The sequence below is a fragment of the Rutilus rutilus genome (genome assembly GCF_951802725.1).
Source record: "Rutilus rutilus genome assembly, chromosome: 21".
In the NCBI taxonomy this organism is placed as follows: domain Eukaryota; kingdom Metazoa; phylum Chordata; class Actinopteri; order Cypriniformes; family Leuciscidae; genus Rutilus; species Rutilus rutilus.
The window spans coordinates 10,621,636-10,640,697 of record NC_140226.1 but is presented as its reverse complement, the minus strand read 5'-3'; the positions used below and the strand labels follow the sequence as shown (position 1 = coordinate 10,640,697).

Here is a 19,062-nt window from a genome sequence, read left to right as displayed (position 1 = left end):
TACTGATATATATATATATTTTATATATAAATAACACATTTTTCTTAAATATATACATACATGGGTGTGTATTTATATATACAAAATAATTATACAAAGTACACGCACATATATTATGTAAACACAAACTTCTATTTTGGAAATGATTAATCACTTCACAGCCCTAACGATTGCAAAATTTCTGATGAAAAATGTGATTTGTGATTTAAAATGTTTTTTGTTTTGTTTTTTTCACAAATTTTTTGATTAATATATCAGTGATTTTTAATAATAATTTGTATTATTATTATTTATTTTATTTTATTATATTAAATAAAATGAGAAATATTATTATGGTATTATTTTTACATTTAGTAACATTAAGTATTTAAGAAAAAAATATTTTACTCTACTTTTGTAAAATGACAATACTAATATTTATCTTGATTTCTTCATTTTCATACATTAAACCATCGAGCTTTTTTGTTTAACAGTGCTGTACTTTACTCTGAAACAAACAGCGCATACATTTATTAAATTAAACCACTTCGCGATTTGATAATTGCACAATTAATGCCATGATTTTTGTTTTATTTCGATTGATTGTGCAGCCGTAGTTCACAGATTGGTGAAGTAGAGATTTCCAGTAATTTTGACTTGAACATGACATGCATGTAGACCCTTGAAACATCTAAAAAGAGCATGATGTTCATAAAATCCCAGTTTGAGTTTCTTCTGGGAGTTGTTTGAAGATCAGTAAATCATTCTAGGTAGTGTTTCATTGAAGGATTTTTAGCTATTGTGCTGTGTTGTCCCCTATCACAGAAGTTAAATAGTGCTTCCAAGTAGTGCAAGTGTGTGACACACTAACCACCAGGTAAAGTTTCAAAGAGATAGCTCAAGTCTGAAAGTTCAGGTGTCAGAAACTTGAGTCGTAGTAATATTCCCCTACAGCTCCGGCACAAAGACTGCAGTCATCACATCTGCAGCCGCTGGCTCGTTAAACGGCCGACTCGTTTTCCCAGAGTTGGAAAAGCCGAGTTCTTAAGTATACCTCCTATAATGAAGAAATGTCAAGTCTCCCGCTCTACTTTATAAAAAAGAGCCTTATTACAGCACTGCGATGGGATTCCCCAAGGGAATTCTGCTAGCAGAGGAGAAATCAGCAGAAAGAAGAAATGGAAGAGAGAAATGAGGAAGTCAGGTTGTGAATATGTTCTAGTGAGATGTCTGAATAGAGCGCTGTCAGCTGTCTAAGAAAAATGCTGCTCTTTTCTGCGCTAGCTGTTCAATAGTAGAACAAACGGTCTCTGAAGTGGTTATAAATTGGACTGCACTGTTTTCCCGAATGAATGTTGTAGCTCTGTGTGTGTGCATGTACCAGGGTTGCTTTGCTGCTGAGAAGAAAAGATATACAAGGCCTGTCATCACAATAAGTAGATTTTCTTTGCAGCTCTTGTGATCATAATGGAAGATTAGGTTATTCAATCAGATTATTACAATATAGATGACAAGTAAATGCTTAAAGGGTTAGTTCACCCAAAAATGAAAATGATCCCATAATTTACTCGCCCTCAAGCAATCCTAAGTGGATATGACTTTATTCTCTCAGCCGAACACGGCAGAGTTATGTTAAAAAAATATCTTGGCTCTTCCAAGCTTTATAATGGGAGTGAATAGAGCCTGAGTTTTTGAAGCCTAAAAAAGCGCATCCATCCATCATAAAAGTAATCCATACAGCTCCAGGGGTTAATAAAGGCCTTCTGAAGCGAAATTTGAAAGACAATTATCCATATTTATCCCTTTATAAACTATAATCATTGTCTTCCGGTAATGGCCGTACGCGAGTCTAGTTCCAGCGGAAGAGTGACCTCTGACCCGACACATGACGTATTGACGAACGCGGAAGCGCAGAGGATAGAAATTTTTTTTTTTAAAGCGAAATCTCAGAGGAGCTTGAGTTTGTTGTTTGAACCTTGAGAGGCGTTTACTCTCACCTAAGCTTACGCAACGCCTACATCCAACGTCATGCGTCGGGTCAGAGGTCACTCTTCCGCCGGAACTAGACTCACTTCCGGAAGCCAGTGATTATAGTTTATAAAGTTATAAATATGGATATTTTTCTTACACAAACGCATAGCTTCGCTTCAGAAGGCCTTTATTAACCCCTGGAGCCGTATAGATTACTTTTATGATGGATGGATGCGCTTTTTTGGGCTTGAAAATCTCAGGCTCTATTCACTCCCATTATAAAGCTGGGAAGAGCCAGGATATTTTTTTATATACCTCTGACTGTATTCACCTGAAAGAAGAAAGTCATATACACCTAGGATAGCTTGAGGGTGAGTAATTAAGGGATAATTTTCATTTTTGGGTGAATAACCCTTTAATACCCTTGCTGGAAAACCAGGTCAGACCATTATAAGGTGGTCAAGCTGTTTTTCTGAAATAAAGTATCTGGTTTGTTTCTGTACTAGTCCAAACTACTAGACCAAACCAGCTTGCTCAAAATGGTTTACCTGGTCAAACTACTAGACCAAACCAGCTTGCTCAAAATGGTTTACCTGGTCAAACTACTAGATGGTTGTCCAGCTTAACAACTATCTAGACCAGCTCAGACCAGCTAATGGCCATCTAAGACCATTGTTGTTGTTGTTAACTGAAGTTATTAAAATATTTTTTTGTAATTAAATAAAATAAAATATAAATTTTAGATAAAATATTTAACGTAAAAAACGTACTAAATGAAATACATTATTTTACGTAAAAAAATTAATAAATATAAAATATAAATATAAATAAATTACATCTAATAAAAAAATCTTGTAAACTAAAATGAAAAATAAAAACTAATTCACAGAACATTTCTTTTAATCCAGGGTGAGTAGTTGTTGGTGTAACAAATTGAGGCGCATTCTTAGAACATTCAGTCTATAAGCAACTTAATTATATATATATATATATATATAACAAAAATGTATGCACACAGTATATACCACATTAAGAACTCCCAGCTGAACAAAAAAGAGAGTAAATTAGTCAAAGTAATGTTTCATTTCACCGCATTCTGCTTTTAATCACTTCATATCCTTTTTTTTATGAATTTGTTACCCTCAAAGAGCTCTTGTATTAGTAGTCATGTATAAAATTGCTTACACATGTATTCCCAGATAGGCAGAGACGCTTGTTGAAGCCAAACATCCCACGGGGTTTTGTATTAGATTAGTCGCAGTCTCTGGGGCACAAAGGATTTATGAAAATTCTCTCTCTTTTTCTTTGTTTCTGTCTCCCGGTCTTTCTCTCTTTTGTTCCTTAAAGTTCTGCAGAAGGATAACTAAAAAGACACCGTTGCCATGATACTGCTCTCCTTGATTTTTCTGTTGTGATGTAACTGTACAGATCCATGTTGTTTTTCTTTTTGGTAATTTTGTTGCAGTTATGAAAGAACCAAATATAATCCTCTCACTGCGTGTGTTAAAGCAAAAGTCACAAAGAGAAGGAAGGACTCTTCCAGAGAGATTTGATTGGCTGTATTACATACTCTCTGTTCCAAAACCAAGTGAACTTGTGAGGCATCAACGCAAAAAGCTTTGTCTCTATGTATTTTTATGCTTATTAGAGTATTCGTGCCATTATCTCAGCAACATGATAAATTCTGAAATTAGTTATTAGGGTCGAATCTCCCAAGTTTAGCACTTTTTGTGTGTCGTGTCTTTGTAGAGTATACAATTGGGTCACTTATGACAAGGAAGCCATATTTGGTCTTGGGACTTGTTTGCAATCTGGAAATGGTAACGTATACCGGTGTTGTTAATTCTAAACAACAGGTTTAAAGCCAAAGTGAAATTCCCGCCATAGCTGTATTACAGGCATCAAAGTCCGTTTTTATAATAGTGAAATGATCAAAACGAGGCATAGTGCTGGAAAGTCACTTTAAAACTGTGCACTGCTTTAGACGATATCAAAATGCAGGATGGATCACAATGGCAAAGAATAGTTTGAGAATATGCCCTATTAATTTTATCCTCTCAAGTCTTTCTCTCGCCCTCTCTCTCCATCTCTCTTTCTCTGGTGTTTGTGGGGATCAGGAAGGATTTGGGTGGAGTGTTTCAGTGGCAGGTGGGCAAAATCTGTTCACAAAAAAGCTCTTTCTAAACCGAAAACTCAAGATTCAACTGTTAGCGTTCATATTGTTGGAATGTTTTCCATGAAACACATATTTGCAAGGCTTTTGATATTGTAGTATTATTTGATGTCCCAGATTTCCCCCTTCACCCCCTGTGGGTTTTAGAATGCTTATCTTAATAACATAGCCATGCTTTCTCAGTGGGGAATAGCAAAACATGGGGTGATGGTTTCTTTGTTTTTTTTTTAGACATTTATTCAACATAAACAGGGTCATTGTTATATTAAAGGGACAGTTCACCCAAAATGAAAATGCTGTCATAGTTTACCACAGCCTCATGTCATTGTAAACCTGTATACATTTCTTTCTTTTGCAGAACACAAAAGAAGGTATTTTAAAAGAACGCTGGGGTCCAAACAACATTAGGACCCATTGACTTTCATTTTATGGACAAAAATCCACTGAGACACTTTTTTTTTTTAAATGTCTTCTTTTGTGTTTCACAGAAAAAGAAAGTCATCCAGGTTTGGAACGGCATAAGAGTGAGTAAATTTTGATGTGTTTCTGATGTTTCTAAGAAATTATAGCATCCTTATCATGGCTAGCAAAATCAGAAGAAGAGAAGGCGAGGTAGTTGCAGCCGGTAGAAGAGAAGTAAACACACACACACACACACACACACACACACACACACACACAAGCCAAGTAGCATTAGCACTGGGACGTCTGGCAACCAAAATGAATCACCGCCCTTCCCAACGGGCTATCTTAAATAGTGATGTAAAATTCCTTCCTTGATTCGTGTTGTTCACTCTCTTGACTTATTTAAAGGAAAAATATGATCACGAAAGTTTATGATCATGCTGATTTGTCTGCAGTGCAAATGCTACCTGGCTTGTGTGTGTTTACTTCTCTTCTTCCGGCTGCATCCACCTCGCCTTCTCTTCTTCTGACATTTGGGATAGACAATTGTTACTGCCATCCCCTGTAAATGAGTGTTGTTCTCATAGAATTTACTTTTGCTAAGTGATAGAGATTGGATGCGCAGTAGAGAAAATTGCAAAAATTGCTGACTGTGTGTGAATAAGTTAAGAGGCGCATGGATTTATGCTGGTATTTCAGTTCTACTCAGCCAAAATAGACAGACCAGGATGAAAAAAGGAAAGCCAAAGAAAAGCAGAGCGCCATTCCTATCCAAATTTCTACTTAAAAAAATTATCTTTTTTTATTTGGTCTAGTTAAATTCATTTCGGGCTACCAAAAGCCCTGCTTATGTAATGCTCACGGAAAGCGGTATCGTAATTTGCATCCAATCTGATGTAATGTAGTAATGAAGCTGTTTTTTGTTTTGTTTTTGTTTTTTGTGCATCAGTATTGTGATCCATAAGTTTTATGACCTCATTTTTGGTCTGCTGTACATGGTATTTGGAGGCAGTATAGCTGCACTGGTGTCAGCTCGGGTCATAATGTAATAGATGAGTGGTGATCCTGGATCTCTGCATTTGCATAGCTCTGCAGGCATTGCTGGTCCATCATAGGATTACTGTTCAATCAGGATTTGACGTTTCCTGACAGTGCTACACGATATTGCCCTGCTGCATTAGATCTGTACTAGTTTCACTGGCCCACCTCTTGGAGTCCAGCAAAGACCTCCTGCTCAATGCCAGCTGGCTAGGCTTTTGAAAGAAACACAGACCACCTTGACCATTGGCTTCAGGTAAGTGTGTCTGCGGCAGCATGTGTTCCTGACTTCCTGTCCAAAGGGATTTCATTGTGTTCATTATCATCAGGGACACATTTTGTGTGTGTTTGAATGTGACGTCACAAGGGTGAAGAGTGGATTTAAGCTGGCTTTATTTGGTCTGTAATCCTTCATAGCAATCTGAATGAGTAAAATGTTTGGAGTTGGAGCGGATCAGCTTCGCTGGATTATGACAAGCCCCTGCCTCCCCCACACCAACCCTCCCCTTGTTAAAATTTTCCTTCCTGTCTCTCCGTTTTCTCTCTTTTTCTTTCCCTCTGTCTGTTCACGCTTGTCGCTTTGCATTGCCAGAATGGAGTAGTCAGGCAGGCTTCACCTACCAACGTTATTTGTGAGAGCGCTTGGTGTCCTCTTTCCTGCTTCCATCACCACCAGCAGTATTCCCCAGATTAATTATTCACCGGTCGCCAAGCAAGAGGAGCCATTTGATAGCCAGACCTTGCCACTGTGATAGAGACGGGAGACAGAAATTACAACTGGACCTCAGGTGAAAAGCAATATCTTCTGTTTAAATTTTTTTCTTCCATACTCCTTCCTTTCACCACTTGAGCCTGCAACTAGGAACTTAAAGGAAAACCTCTCTCATTTTTCTTCCCTGTGAGTAAGGTATATCTATTCCTCATGTTGATCTCCAGTAAGCAGTTGCCGATCGGCCGCTCCCAGAGCTGGGACACGCTGGGTGGGAATGAGGGTCATTGGGAGCGCAGTGACAGTGTTTACGAGCAGCAGGCCCGGATGGCTGGTCGACGCAACTCGCTGAGCTATGGAGCAGATACAGGAGGGGGATGGTACGAGCCACCGCCTGGAGTGCGTCCTCCTGACCTCAATTTGAAAAGGGAGCCAGACTCCTACCAGCAATCTCTTTACAACCAAGGTTATTTGGATCGTCCGGACCCACGTAACATAAGAAAAAGCTCCGTTCCTGAGTTGAACAGCCATTACGATCGACATTCAATGGCTAACCGTGGTTCCCTGCCACACCATGACTACTATCAGCAAGACCCAGGCATGCCACCTCGGCCAACAGACGGTTTCTATCGTGGAGAGCAACCTCATTCTCTCAATAGGTCATCAACACATTATGGAATGATGGCAGGTCCTCGGCAACTGTGGGAACAGAGTTCAGGAGGTCGGCCTGGTTCTGCTGCCCCAACACCTGGCATGCCTCCTCCCCCACCTCCAAGTGCTCATGACATGGGTCGTATTTATAGGGAAACATCCCTGCCTGGACCCCCACCTGCTACTCCTGGCACAAAAATGATGCAGGATGGGCAGCGCATTCCAAGCCGAGCACCATCTCCAGCTCATTATATAATGGAGCCAAATTCTCCCCGTTACGGTACTGAGCCACCTGCCTCTCTCACTAGCCATTACAGTGACGTTAACGGAAGGCCGATTGATCAGCCAGCAGCCACTTGCCTGGTGGTTGATCCAGCTGCTCAAGGAATGGATGGAACTACCCGAGGTATGGTCATGCATCTGGAAAACCCCTCACCATACACCATACAGCAGCAACAGCAAGTCCAACAACAGGCTCAACAGCAAGCGCAGCAGCAAGCGCAACAACAAATGCAACAACAAATACAGCAGCAGGTTCAGCCAGTGCAGCAAATGCAGCAAATGCAGCAAGTTCAGCCAGTGCAGCAAATGCAGCAGGTTCAGCCAGTGCAGCAAATGCAGCAAGTTCAGCCAGTGCAGCAAATGCAACCAGTGCAGCAAGTTCAGCAGATACCACAGGTTCAGCCAGTGCAGCAAGTTCCAAATCCTGTCTACACTCCAGTTCCCTCTACAACCCTTGCCCCAGTAGCCACTCCTGCTCTGTTACCACAACTTCCTGCTCAGCCTTTTACTCCTGCTCCTCCTCCCACTGTCCCTCAGACCCCAGTGGCTCCTGTAGACCCTAAAAAAAATGCAGACCCTGAGTTTCTGGCATTGCTGCAAAAAGAGGGCCTCTCGGAAAGCACCATCACTTCTCTGCTGCAGCAGGGCTTTGACTCCACTGCAATGTTGGCTGTTATGGAGGAAAATGATGTGCGTTCAGTGGCCCCCAACTTGGGCCAAGCCAGGGTTCTGTCTCGTGTTGTGCTTAGTTGCAAACGACCACCTGAAATCCTTCCTGCTACCCCCCTGCATCCCAGTGCTCCAGTACGTGGCAGATCCAACAGCTTTAGCCATCGGAGTGACATTTATGCGCACCAGCCTCCGCCCTTGACTCCGGGCTTGGAGTCCCAGTATATGCAGCCACCCTCTACCCCCATGCAGACTGTATCTGCAAGGATGGGTGAGGGCTATAGTCGGAGACCCAGCAGTGCTCCCTCCCAGCAGCTTCTAGACCAGACCAGTGGGTATCCTGGAGCCAGGTCTGTAGGAGCATACAGTGGCTCTGTGGTTCCAGTCCAGCCTCGCCCATTGTCAGGCTACAATCCGCACACTGGCTTGTCCATGTCACATATGACTGCAATGTCCCAACACGTAGGCATACCATCACATCTGCCAGTAATGCCATCACAAATGGCAATCCATGCAATGCCACAGCCTTTGCCAGCACTGCCTGCAGTTCCCCAACCAATGACCATGCCTGCTTTGGCACCCCAGCAAGCTCCGAAGGCATACACAACCAACTATACTGTACCAATGGAGTTGTTAAAGAGGGATCGAAGCTTGGCCACGATGTCTCCCATGCCCAGTCCCCATGTAAGCCCACAAGTAATGCGCAGGGCTGGAGTGTCCTCAGACGGAGCCCTAGTACCTGTTGGTAGTGCCGGTCCAGGTCAAAGTGTGAGTCTGGCTAATCAGAAGCTCAGCCGGCGTACTGGACCTCCAGTCATTGTCTCCACTATGGCATCGCCGGACACAAGTAAATCAAAGCCCTCTTCCATTACCTTTTTCACATTCTCCTATCTTCCCCTCCTCCACCCTCTCTAGTGCTTCAGCTCCTAACTGTCTGTGTCAGATTGAGTGTGTCTGAATCATATGATTGTAGGTTCATTGATTCAAGTTACATTTTTCCCTTTGAACTTCACTTTTTAGAAGTGCTACACAGATACACCTCCTTTGAAGAATAAACAGTGCTCTTTGTTTTGTTGCTGAAAAAGTAGTGAAGTGAGTTGCTAATGATTTTATCAGACCATCCAGTACTGAGATATCATCCCTGTTCCTTCCTTTGTCTAATGTTGAGCAAGACTCATCTTATATTATTATAGATTATTCTTTCAGATCAAAGCTTTTGGAGCTAGTTTGGCTTTGTTTTGTTCCAGATCAGATGCAGCTTTTTTTGTACATAAAGGATTAGGAAAAAAAAAGATATATTTTGTTATTTAGCGTGTCATCCCTCATCTTTTTACACCTTGTCATTGCAGAACCGCATACCACTGAATATTGTTTTTTTTGTCTAGCACAAGCTCATTTAAAAGTAAACTTATTTTGGACTTTCTTTTTTACAATGAGTGACATAGTAATTATGTGTTTTCATTATGTTGCCATGTGGTTCAGTGGCCTGTTATGTTATTTGTCAGTCACATTTATGCAGTATTATCCATTATCAGCTTCAGGGTGTCACTGAATGTTAGACTGTGTTTTTTGTTATGGCTTGGAATTATATATTACATTGCTTTAATATTATTTATGTTCTCTTGTAGGCGTCTTTAAATGAATTTGGAGTGGCATGTCTTATTTTTTATTCTCATGGTTTGTCTTTGCTAGTTTAAACCTCTGTCACTATCTGCCCGTCGCTGCTGATCTGTTTGACTAAGATACTGTGAGTGAAGTGTAGCCTGTCAGTTAGTGGTAGAGCCACTTGATACATGTTTGATGTGAATTGTCACTTTGAGGCATATATAGGCAAGATCAGAATGATGGACTGAAACAGCACAAGGGAGAGAGTGACAGTTTACGGTCTTTGCCAAGCACAAACTTCAATGGGAAATTTCAATGTGAGAAATAACTGAACATGTAGTTCATCTACAGTTGAGGGACATTATTTACACGACATTTAAGCAAAGCAATTATCATAATGCAAAAAATAGCCTTTTCATTATTGAAATGCAAAACCGTTATTTTAATTGTAAATTATTTGTATGTCTTGATAGTATTTGTTAATCTGCTTTTATGTTCATTTAAATAAAATAAAAACATTGTGAAACAGTAATTTAATGAGAATCAGTTGCACATTTGATAAGAAAAAAATCTCACAATTTAATGGCTCAGATGCATTACATTAAGCGGAATTTGCTTAATTAGAATGAATGTAAACAAAATAATGTCACAAAATAAAAATAAGTCTATTTAGGATTTTTGCATAATGCAATAATATACAGTATATTTTGTGGGATTCATTCAAATATTGTTGCAGGACTGATGTTGATGCACATGCATGTTTTGCAGATAGTGGTAAAGACTGTAAAGGGTTATGGTGTCATATTTCTGTATTCTTGAATCCCACCTGGTGCAGCTGGTGTAAGAGACAGTTTCCAGCCCACATTGGCTGTTTCAGAACGATGTCCAATGACTGCACTGAGGGGGAGGGGAGGCAGCACAGGGAGTTTTACTTTGAGCCCGAAATGGAGATGCAGTGTCAGACCCCGGCAGGAAATTAAACAACACATCACCATAGTCAGGCTAATCACATTGTGGTGATAGTAATCAGAGTGTATGGATATGATTGGAGAGCCTCTGGGGTGGGAGAGAAATGAGCAGTGATAAACATTATTAAAGGCTGCCTGGTTAGCGAGCGGCTTCAGTAGGGTTGGGCAGTATGACCAAAATCTCGGTAGAAGTTATTATACTCAAGGCTTGACTTTAAATCTTTTGCTCACCAGCCACTGTGGCTAGTGGTTTTCCAAAGCTACTAGCCACTCGGCATATTCACTGGCCATAATTTCGACATTGATAACATGGGGAAAATCTGCCATATAGATCACTATATGGTGAATCACTCCACCGTTTTTTTAAATAGGGCTTATTCACCTTCTTTCCTACATTTAGATAGGTGGGCAAATGCATTTTTGTCTCAGTGCATGGATTGTTTTAGTTTGACAGGGTCGAGCTTAGCTTAGCATAATGAATGGAATCCTTTGTTGCCAGCTAGCATGTCCTGAGTAAAAGTGATAAAAAAAAACAAAAAAACTTCTTGTGGCCTGCGTATTCACAACGAGTACAAATAGCGATGCAGATTAACACTAGGTGATTTCCTAGGCAGATATTGACTTGGGACTATATTAGGGGGAAGCACAGGCGAAGCACTGCTACTTGGGCTCAGAGATATCACGCAACACATGAAATCCCACAACTTGTGAATACAGGTATAATATGGGGCAATCTATACATGCGTCATGTTTAAAATAATCACTTACTCTGTGGACAGCTGTCCATTTGGTCCATTCGGCGCGGGGCGTTTTTTCCAGTTCACTTTATCATACCGGGAAAAAAAATAGAGTACTGCAGGATGGATAAACGCTGTGAAATCCTCGGTAGCTGTGACACAACTGGCAGTAACTTGTCCCACTCGCCACAGCACAGACACTCTATTTCAGTCGGCATAGATTGGCATATTCCCCCACATTCACACCACCAGTTCGTGATGGCTCTCATTCTCACGTCCTCGGGCTGTTGAGCGGGCTGTATTTCCAAAGCACGCAGCTCATCTTCTGAAAACTCTGGTTCATAGAGGTATGGTTCTGGATCTTGACTGTCTGAAAAGTCACCCTCTTCGTCTCTCACAAAATCAGCCATGTTCATAGCCATTCATGTACTGTAGGAAAAATAGCCAGCTACTATTCACGCCGGTATGTTGACGGAAGTCGTGGGATTTCATGTGTTGCGTGATATCTCTGCGCCCAAGCGCCGATATCTTAGAGAGCAGGGTGGCCGATGGCCGATATAAAGCCGATATTTTTATATATATTTATTTTAATCAATAATTTCTTATTTTAATAATAAATTATAAATAAATTATAAAAAAATAAAAAAAACATGCTTTTATACTTTAGATGGCAACTTCTTAAATTTGCAATCCTATTACAGTATTTTTCACAAAGTAATTGTTTAGAAATATATGAATATGTGAATAAAAAGTATGTAAACACTGTAACAGGGCACTCAGTAATCTGGTAATTTTGTGCTGGTAATCATTTTTTCAAATAAATACAGGGTAACGCTAATTTTACATACAGCACAGTGAAAACGATATGAATATGACACAGTTGGCAGCCGGATATATCACAGATATGAATATGACACAGTTGGCAACTGGTTATATATCAGCATATTTTAAAATGAAGGATTTAAAGTTTTTCGCTCGCTGATCTTCTGTTCGCATTCACTCACTTCGCACGGACCGACCGTTACTCGCAGACAGTAATGCACACTTCAAGATATCCCAGCTGGATTCGATTAAATCTGCAAGGTTTGTGAAATTAAATGTTTATTAGATATTCAGAGATTTGTTTAAATGACGTAGATGCGCATTTGCTGAATGTTGACGGCAAATGAGAAAGTATTTTAGCCTGATTGTTTGCCTTTTCTGTTACAAATAATATAAAAGCAAACGCTTTACTTCACTTACTTCGCATAAGTTACCATTTACTTTCTTTGTTTACCAGTTCTGTCTAACAAAGTATTAGATATGACTGACAGAGATTGTAAATTAATGAAGACGGAGAATGTGAGTGAGCGCTGTTTGATCTGAGTTGGCGTTGCCGTTCTCTTCTGGCGCTGGTGTTCTCAGCGCCGCCCGTCAAAATAAAAGTCCGGAGCGCCGTCAAAATAAAAGTCCCGCTTCCAACACATCGGCCAATCAGAAAAACGTATCGGCCGATGCCGATGTTTAAAAAATGCCACATATCGGCCGATATATCGGCCTTGGCGATATATCGGTCGACCACTAACTTTTACTCAGGACATGCTAGCTGGCAACAAAGGATTCCATTCATTATGCTAAGCTAAGCTAGCGCCGACCCTGTCAAACTAAAACAATGCATGCACTGAGACAAAAATGCATTTGCCCACCTATCTAAATGTAGGAAAGAAGGTGAATAAGCCCTATTTCAAAAAACGGTGGAGTGTTCCTTTAAGACCTGATTCATGGATCCATTATACTGTTACACATGCATTTTTTTGTGTAACTGTTTGTTCATTTAAAATATATCTGACTGTGTTTACATGTATACTCACCAAGACCAGCATTTAGACATTATTTTGTGTGTATTCGACTGTTAATGCGCAATAAACAGCAAAAAAGAACTCAATTTAGTACTGAGAGGCGGCTTTATGTGCGCGCACTTTGGGTGTGAGCACAAAATCTGCAGGAATGAGTAAAATTATGAGCAATCCCATGCCGAAATCCAAGCCCTGTAACACCAACAATATTCATCTGAAGCAAATGAAACGAGTGAGTACACTGAAATACACCCACATTTGGCGGGTTGGCGGGTGTTAAATGTTAGATAACCATTATTAAGCTATTTTTTGGGGATAATCCAGTAAAATAAAAACTTGGCTGATCTACAACATTATAGTGCAAATGTGTGTTTTTTTTTTGTGTACATGGGCAAGTCAGTTGTCGGAGGACTGGTTGACCATCCCTAGAATAGAGGACAGATAGCATCATAATCTTTTAACTCTTCTTTTTACGACAGTCTCTAATCCACGGCTTCCTGTCTATCTCATGCATCCTCTCGTTTCGTTTCTCTTTCAAAGGCTTCCATTTTCCCTTGGTGTCTTTTTGCCTCCCTTTGCTTCTGTTACACCTCTGCCGTCTCACTTGAGTTAATGGGTTTAGCTGGCTTTCGTTCCATGTAATGAAACCATTTCTCCAGTGCCCCAGTCATCTCTGACTCCAGATGTTTCAGGTTGGATAGAGTCAGAGTACATTGCTCATGTCCTAAACATCTGTGAAAATCCCCAGTGGGCAAGCGGTCTCGAGCAGAATATGAGCGCTTCTCTTATGCACAACAAAGTCATTTGCATGTGGGTGATGGTTGTTTGTTTAGCCAGTAATTTCGTCTGCTAATGGACAGGCTGTAGACTGCGGGCTCGCAGGGTATTCCTTAATTGTGTGTTGCTAGGTGACCTGTTTTTGATAGCAACGACTGCTCTGATTTTTATTTATTTATTATAATCAGTATTATTGTGCTCTCTCTTTTAGAAAGCATGCACATACACCATAATGTATCGTTTCTTACGGTCTAATACATCTCAGTGAAATGATCTGAAAAGAGCCTGCTTCCTTATTCCTTTACCATATATGGTCATTCCAAATGCCCCCAAGACTAATTGCGTCTATATATGGACATGCTGGGGCAACCCTGGCAAAAGACCTTCCTTTCTAGTAAGAAGGGATTATGTAGCCATGGCGATGGGTGTCACGGTCAGACCGTATGAGAGTGTTCCAGGTCAGGTGTGTCCATATGTTTGCGTATTGTTGTTTGTGCTTTTTTGTATCTGGTGTATTATTTGATATTGATTTTTGATTCTTTTGAAGCTCTTTTTTGAACGAGAGCTCTAAGGACTGAGGTGTTTTGAGTGATCATCCTGTAGTCTGGGATAAGCCGCTCCTGGTCATGGATCAGAAGTGTTATGCTGAAAGGACGCTTCATGGTACGCTTTACTCTAGTGTAGGCTGTTTAGTTGAACAATTTAATTATAGGCCATAGTGTTTCTTTATAGTCATAGTTAGTGTTTATGCTAGTGCACGCTAGATTCTGTGTAATGAAATCTAGCATCAGAGTCACTTTGCCATCGGCTTGACAATTAGCATGTGATTTGTTTTCAGTCTCTGAAAGAGAATCAACATAACTTTTTTTTTTTCTGTAAAGGTGACTATATGGTTAAATAAATTGAAGGACATGACCAATCACAATTCAGAATGCAAATATTGTGGTGCTGTTTTTTGTTTACATTTTAAATGGTCTTGAAACATGAGTCTAGCTTGTATAACTAGATAAATAGATGGCACATTTAAGGCTAAAAGGACCAAAAGTTTGAATGAACTGTTGTAGCTTTTTTGAACATGTATAATGGTATTACTTGGGTTTATTTAAAAAAAAAAAAGGTTTATTTGGAGGAGCCTGTTGCATATTTTGGTAGACGGATATAGAAATTATTCAGTACCATGGTATTTATCAAATTGTGGTATTTTGCCATATGGATTTGTAGGGGTGTATAAAATGTTAAGCAGCAAAAACTATTTTCAACATTGATAATAATCAGAAATGTTTCTTGAGCAGCAAATCAGAATATTAGAATGATTTCTGAAGGGTCATGTGACACTGAAGACTGGAGTAATGATGCTGAAAATTCAGCTTTGCAACAGAGGAATTAAAAAAAATATATATTTATTAGAAATGGAGAACAATTATTTTAGATTGTTTCTATTTATTTTATTTTTGATTAAATAAATGCAGCCCTGGTGATGATAAGAGACTTCTTTCAAAAACTTGTGTGTGTGTGTATTATATTCAGTTAAATTCAATAATCTGAAGTGGCCAAATACCAGTTTATGAATCGGCCTTTTGCTCATGGTATCTGATACCATTTCTGTAAAAAAAAAAATTGTAAGGCTCCATCCTTTTTTTATTTATTATATCAATTATTTTCTTTTTATAGTTGCTAAAAAAAGAAAAAAGGGATTTACCTGGATTTTTGACATCTTGATGTCTGGTAAAGTTTTATTCATATTACAGGTTTATTTAGTCTTGGCAAGACTGTCCAAGAGAATAAAGGTGGTTGCTTCAACATAAAATTGACTTCTGTAGGAATTTGATCAGACAAAATCATCGTGGAGTTGGGCAAAGAGAGGAAATAATGAATGAGAATGGAGGGCAAAAGACACTCAAAACCAAAAGTCATTTCAGTGCCCTTTTCTCCAACTCAGCATATTCATTTCATGAGCGTTTTAGAAATGAAAAGAGAAGACAGAGAGAGGGAATGAAAGAAAAGAGATTAGAGAGGTAAAATCCCACTAGCCATCTGTGCAGGACGGGCCCAGTGGGAAAGGACGGGGTGGGGGGGTTTGGGGTTAGCGGTCTCCATCAGAACATAATCCTGCAGAAATGAATGAATGCGTGTACTGTAATCCCTGTCTGCTGTAGGACAACTCATCTGACCTATCTCTGACGTTTACATCTGTCCCACATGGCATATTAGCATTAAAGAATCAGAAATTGGTGCGATATTGGTTTGTTTGAACGTATGAATAATCAATTTGCCCTGGAGCAGTGTGTAGACGAGAGCTGTATGTAAACAACTAGCATCTGATATTTCTTCATAAAATGTTAAACAACTTGTGAATCACTAATGCTGTTGCTTTTTCATGTGTAAATCACTTTGGATAACAGCATTTGCTAGGCCTACTTGTAAATGTATACCACATATTGCATGAATGCAGTTTGTTGCAATTTGTCGACGCACTTCTTGCATGTTCAGTCTGGCCCTTTCGGTGTGCGTATACTAAATGTTTGCACAAAGTCACAGAGACCAAACGTTGACTGAACAAATGAGTGTCATGCTAGTGTTCGGCAGTAAAGATGTGCTGATGGAGAAAGAGATTCAGGCCAGTTAACAGAACGATCACTTGCTCGATTTGGCCAGTGCTGCGTCTCCACTGTCTCCCATATGCATGTGTTTTTATGCATTGCAAATTTAAACATTTGGTTTGCCAATACATTACATACATTGTTTGCATTGTTGTGTTGAAATTGCAAGAAAGATTCCCTGATAGTCTTTGAAGCATTAGTTATTGTCTTATTGACTTATTAGTCTTTGTCTATTGCTCCTATAGCTGTATAATTTCCAGTATTATTTTATTATTTTAATAAATTATTTATATATTATAGTATATACATTTATTTATTATCAATTTATAAATGTAATGAATAGAAATATCATGTTCTAAAGCATAGCATTTATAATATATATTATTATGATCTAAAATTATTGCTGTATGATATTACTATATAATTATTTATTATATTATTAATACAATTATTTATATATTATGTTACATAAATACATTTATTATACTTTAAAAACATGTTCTGAAGCATTAAAAGTAAATTAAATTACATAATTTTATAATTAAAGCTGCAGTCCGTAGCTTTTTTGAGTTAAAATCAAATGTATCCAAAAAAATTTTTTAGCAAGTGCATAACCAGCCAGTGTTCAAAACTCTCTGCTTGCCTTAGCTCGATTCAAACCGGTAAGCTTGTAATAATGTTTTTAATTCCAGTGGTACTGGTGGATTTACGCAGGAAATTCGAGCATGTCTTTGCGTTATTACGTCACATCTGTACACATAAAGAAGGTGTCTTGGCTAGTAGGCTATGAGTGTGAGGATGCTGGAGGTGGAGATTTATAGCCTTTTCTCACAGCACTTGATATAATTAAACTTAGCAATTTGATGGCGGATCCAGAAAGGTTCAAACGACAATCACCAGTGACAACTTAGATTCACCCGTTGTAAAATGCAAAAGACTTCGGACTTCAGAGTGCCTACAGAAAAAAAGAGACTACAACCGGGCCCATGCGAAAACAAGGATGAATATCGGAAGGGCATTAAATCTAGTCACGCTGTGCTGATGTTGTTAACATTAACAATTTGAGAACAAAGTATAATTTGCACAGTTTGACGTGATGTGATAAGCGATCGACCGTTAGATTTAATCAGTGCGATTTAGTGCAATGCTTTTTTACCCTTAGTTGGTCAGAACAAAAGTGGATGTTACTTACTTGTTCAGATGTTGGTCATACTTCCAGAAAGTAGAATCTGTGATTCCGAATGCCAGTTTCCACACCGACGCGGTGATTGACAGCTGCACATTCTCCTCAAAACATTGGATTCATCCGCGCTGGGCCGTGCCGAGGCACAACCCACGTAAAGTTGATAATTTGCGAATAACTGCAATCGCAGATTTCGAACAGAGATGGCGCCAAAGAGGAAAAACTACGGACTGCAGCTTTAAATTATCTAATGTATTTTTATTTAAAATTATATTATTTAAAAAAAAAAGTATCAATTAAATACTTTTATATTATATTATAATTATATATTATGTTAATAATATATATTTTTGCGGTGTGGTCTGAAAATATTGGGATGGCAAAAAGTATTCTGTAAATGTGAACAGAACCTGCATGATATCACAGAGTTTAGAAACAGAGACTTGTACAATGCAATTGAGATGGGTATCTTTGTAAAGAATGAGAGAACATGTGGATGACTGCAGAAGAGAACCCTTGTTCACAAAATTCTTTGTGTGTGTGTTAGAGAGAGAGAGAGAGAGACAGTGTGAGATAGCAAACAGGTCCCGGTGAATTATTCATTGTGAGAAAATGAAAAGGTCACGGAGATTGAGTTTCATTCGTAGATGGAGACGCAGATCTCTGTATGAACACAGACAGCACAAGCAGATGCAGATGTTGGAAGGATCAGAAATTGTTTCGCACTTCAATTCAATGCAAACTATGAAGGAAAAAAGACATGAAAGAATCGTCTGATGCTGTGTATGATGTATGAATGTCTATATACCTGCAAGGACAGATTTTGTACATTGAACATCTGCTCAGAGAAACTCGGTCAAGTCATTGTGTAATGATGTTTGTAACCTGTTTTGCTTCCGTAATGTGATGTCTTAACTAATGAAATGAAATTGTTGGGTGGGTTTGTGAAAAGTGGGCGTTGCGTATCGGGACAGTCTGGTGGCTGAAGGGGAGGAGCGATAATAAGAGCGATTGGTGACAGTAACATGCATCAGTGAATCATTCACATGCTTCATGCTTTCCTTTTGATTTTTTTATTCGATTTTTTTTGGTCTTTAACCATGTGAGTGTGTTTGTTTGTGCACGTGTGTGTTCTTTTGCTGTAACTCTTTCCCTAATGTTAAGCACTATCACCTCCATAAAGAGCCTCTGTCTCTAGTGTAACAAAACACAGCTGTGTGTGTGTGTGTGTGCGTGCATTGTAAACCTCTCATTCCCTGGTCCAATCTCTCGTTCAGAAGGCCAGATGGCTTCTGTCATATAGAGAACTGACAGAATGAGGGAGCGAGAGAATGTGAAACTAATGAATAGAGGAAAAAAAGTATTTTGGGGAATGAAACTGAGTGAGAGATCACATCTGCTGTGAGTGTGTTCACTTCGGGAGTGTAAGAATGAAGATTGAACACTGTGCTAATTATCTGTGTTAACATGTTGTTTGTTT

General features: G+C 39.3%; 1 protein-coding gene across 4 annotated transcripts in view; it reads left to right on the top strand.

Moving 5' to 3' along the window:
* ctbp2a (C-terminal binding protein 2a) overlaps positions 1-19,062 on the top strand; it is a 53,980-nt gene that overhangs the window by 14,436 nt on the left and 20,482 nt on the right. Inside the window, exon 3 of one of the 4 annotated variants that reach the window (XM_084394095.1) lies at positions 4,612-4,647. The exons of 2 other annotated variants lie outside the window; for them this stretch is intronic. In XM_084394095.1, the coding sequence (XP_084250221.1) occupies positions 4,612-4,647 (36 nt within the window). Of the gene's footprint in view, positions 1-4,611; positions 4,648-5,474; positions 8,725-19,062 lie in introns of those variants that run through there. One more of the 4 variants, XM_084394094.1, reaches the window with a different exon arrangement.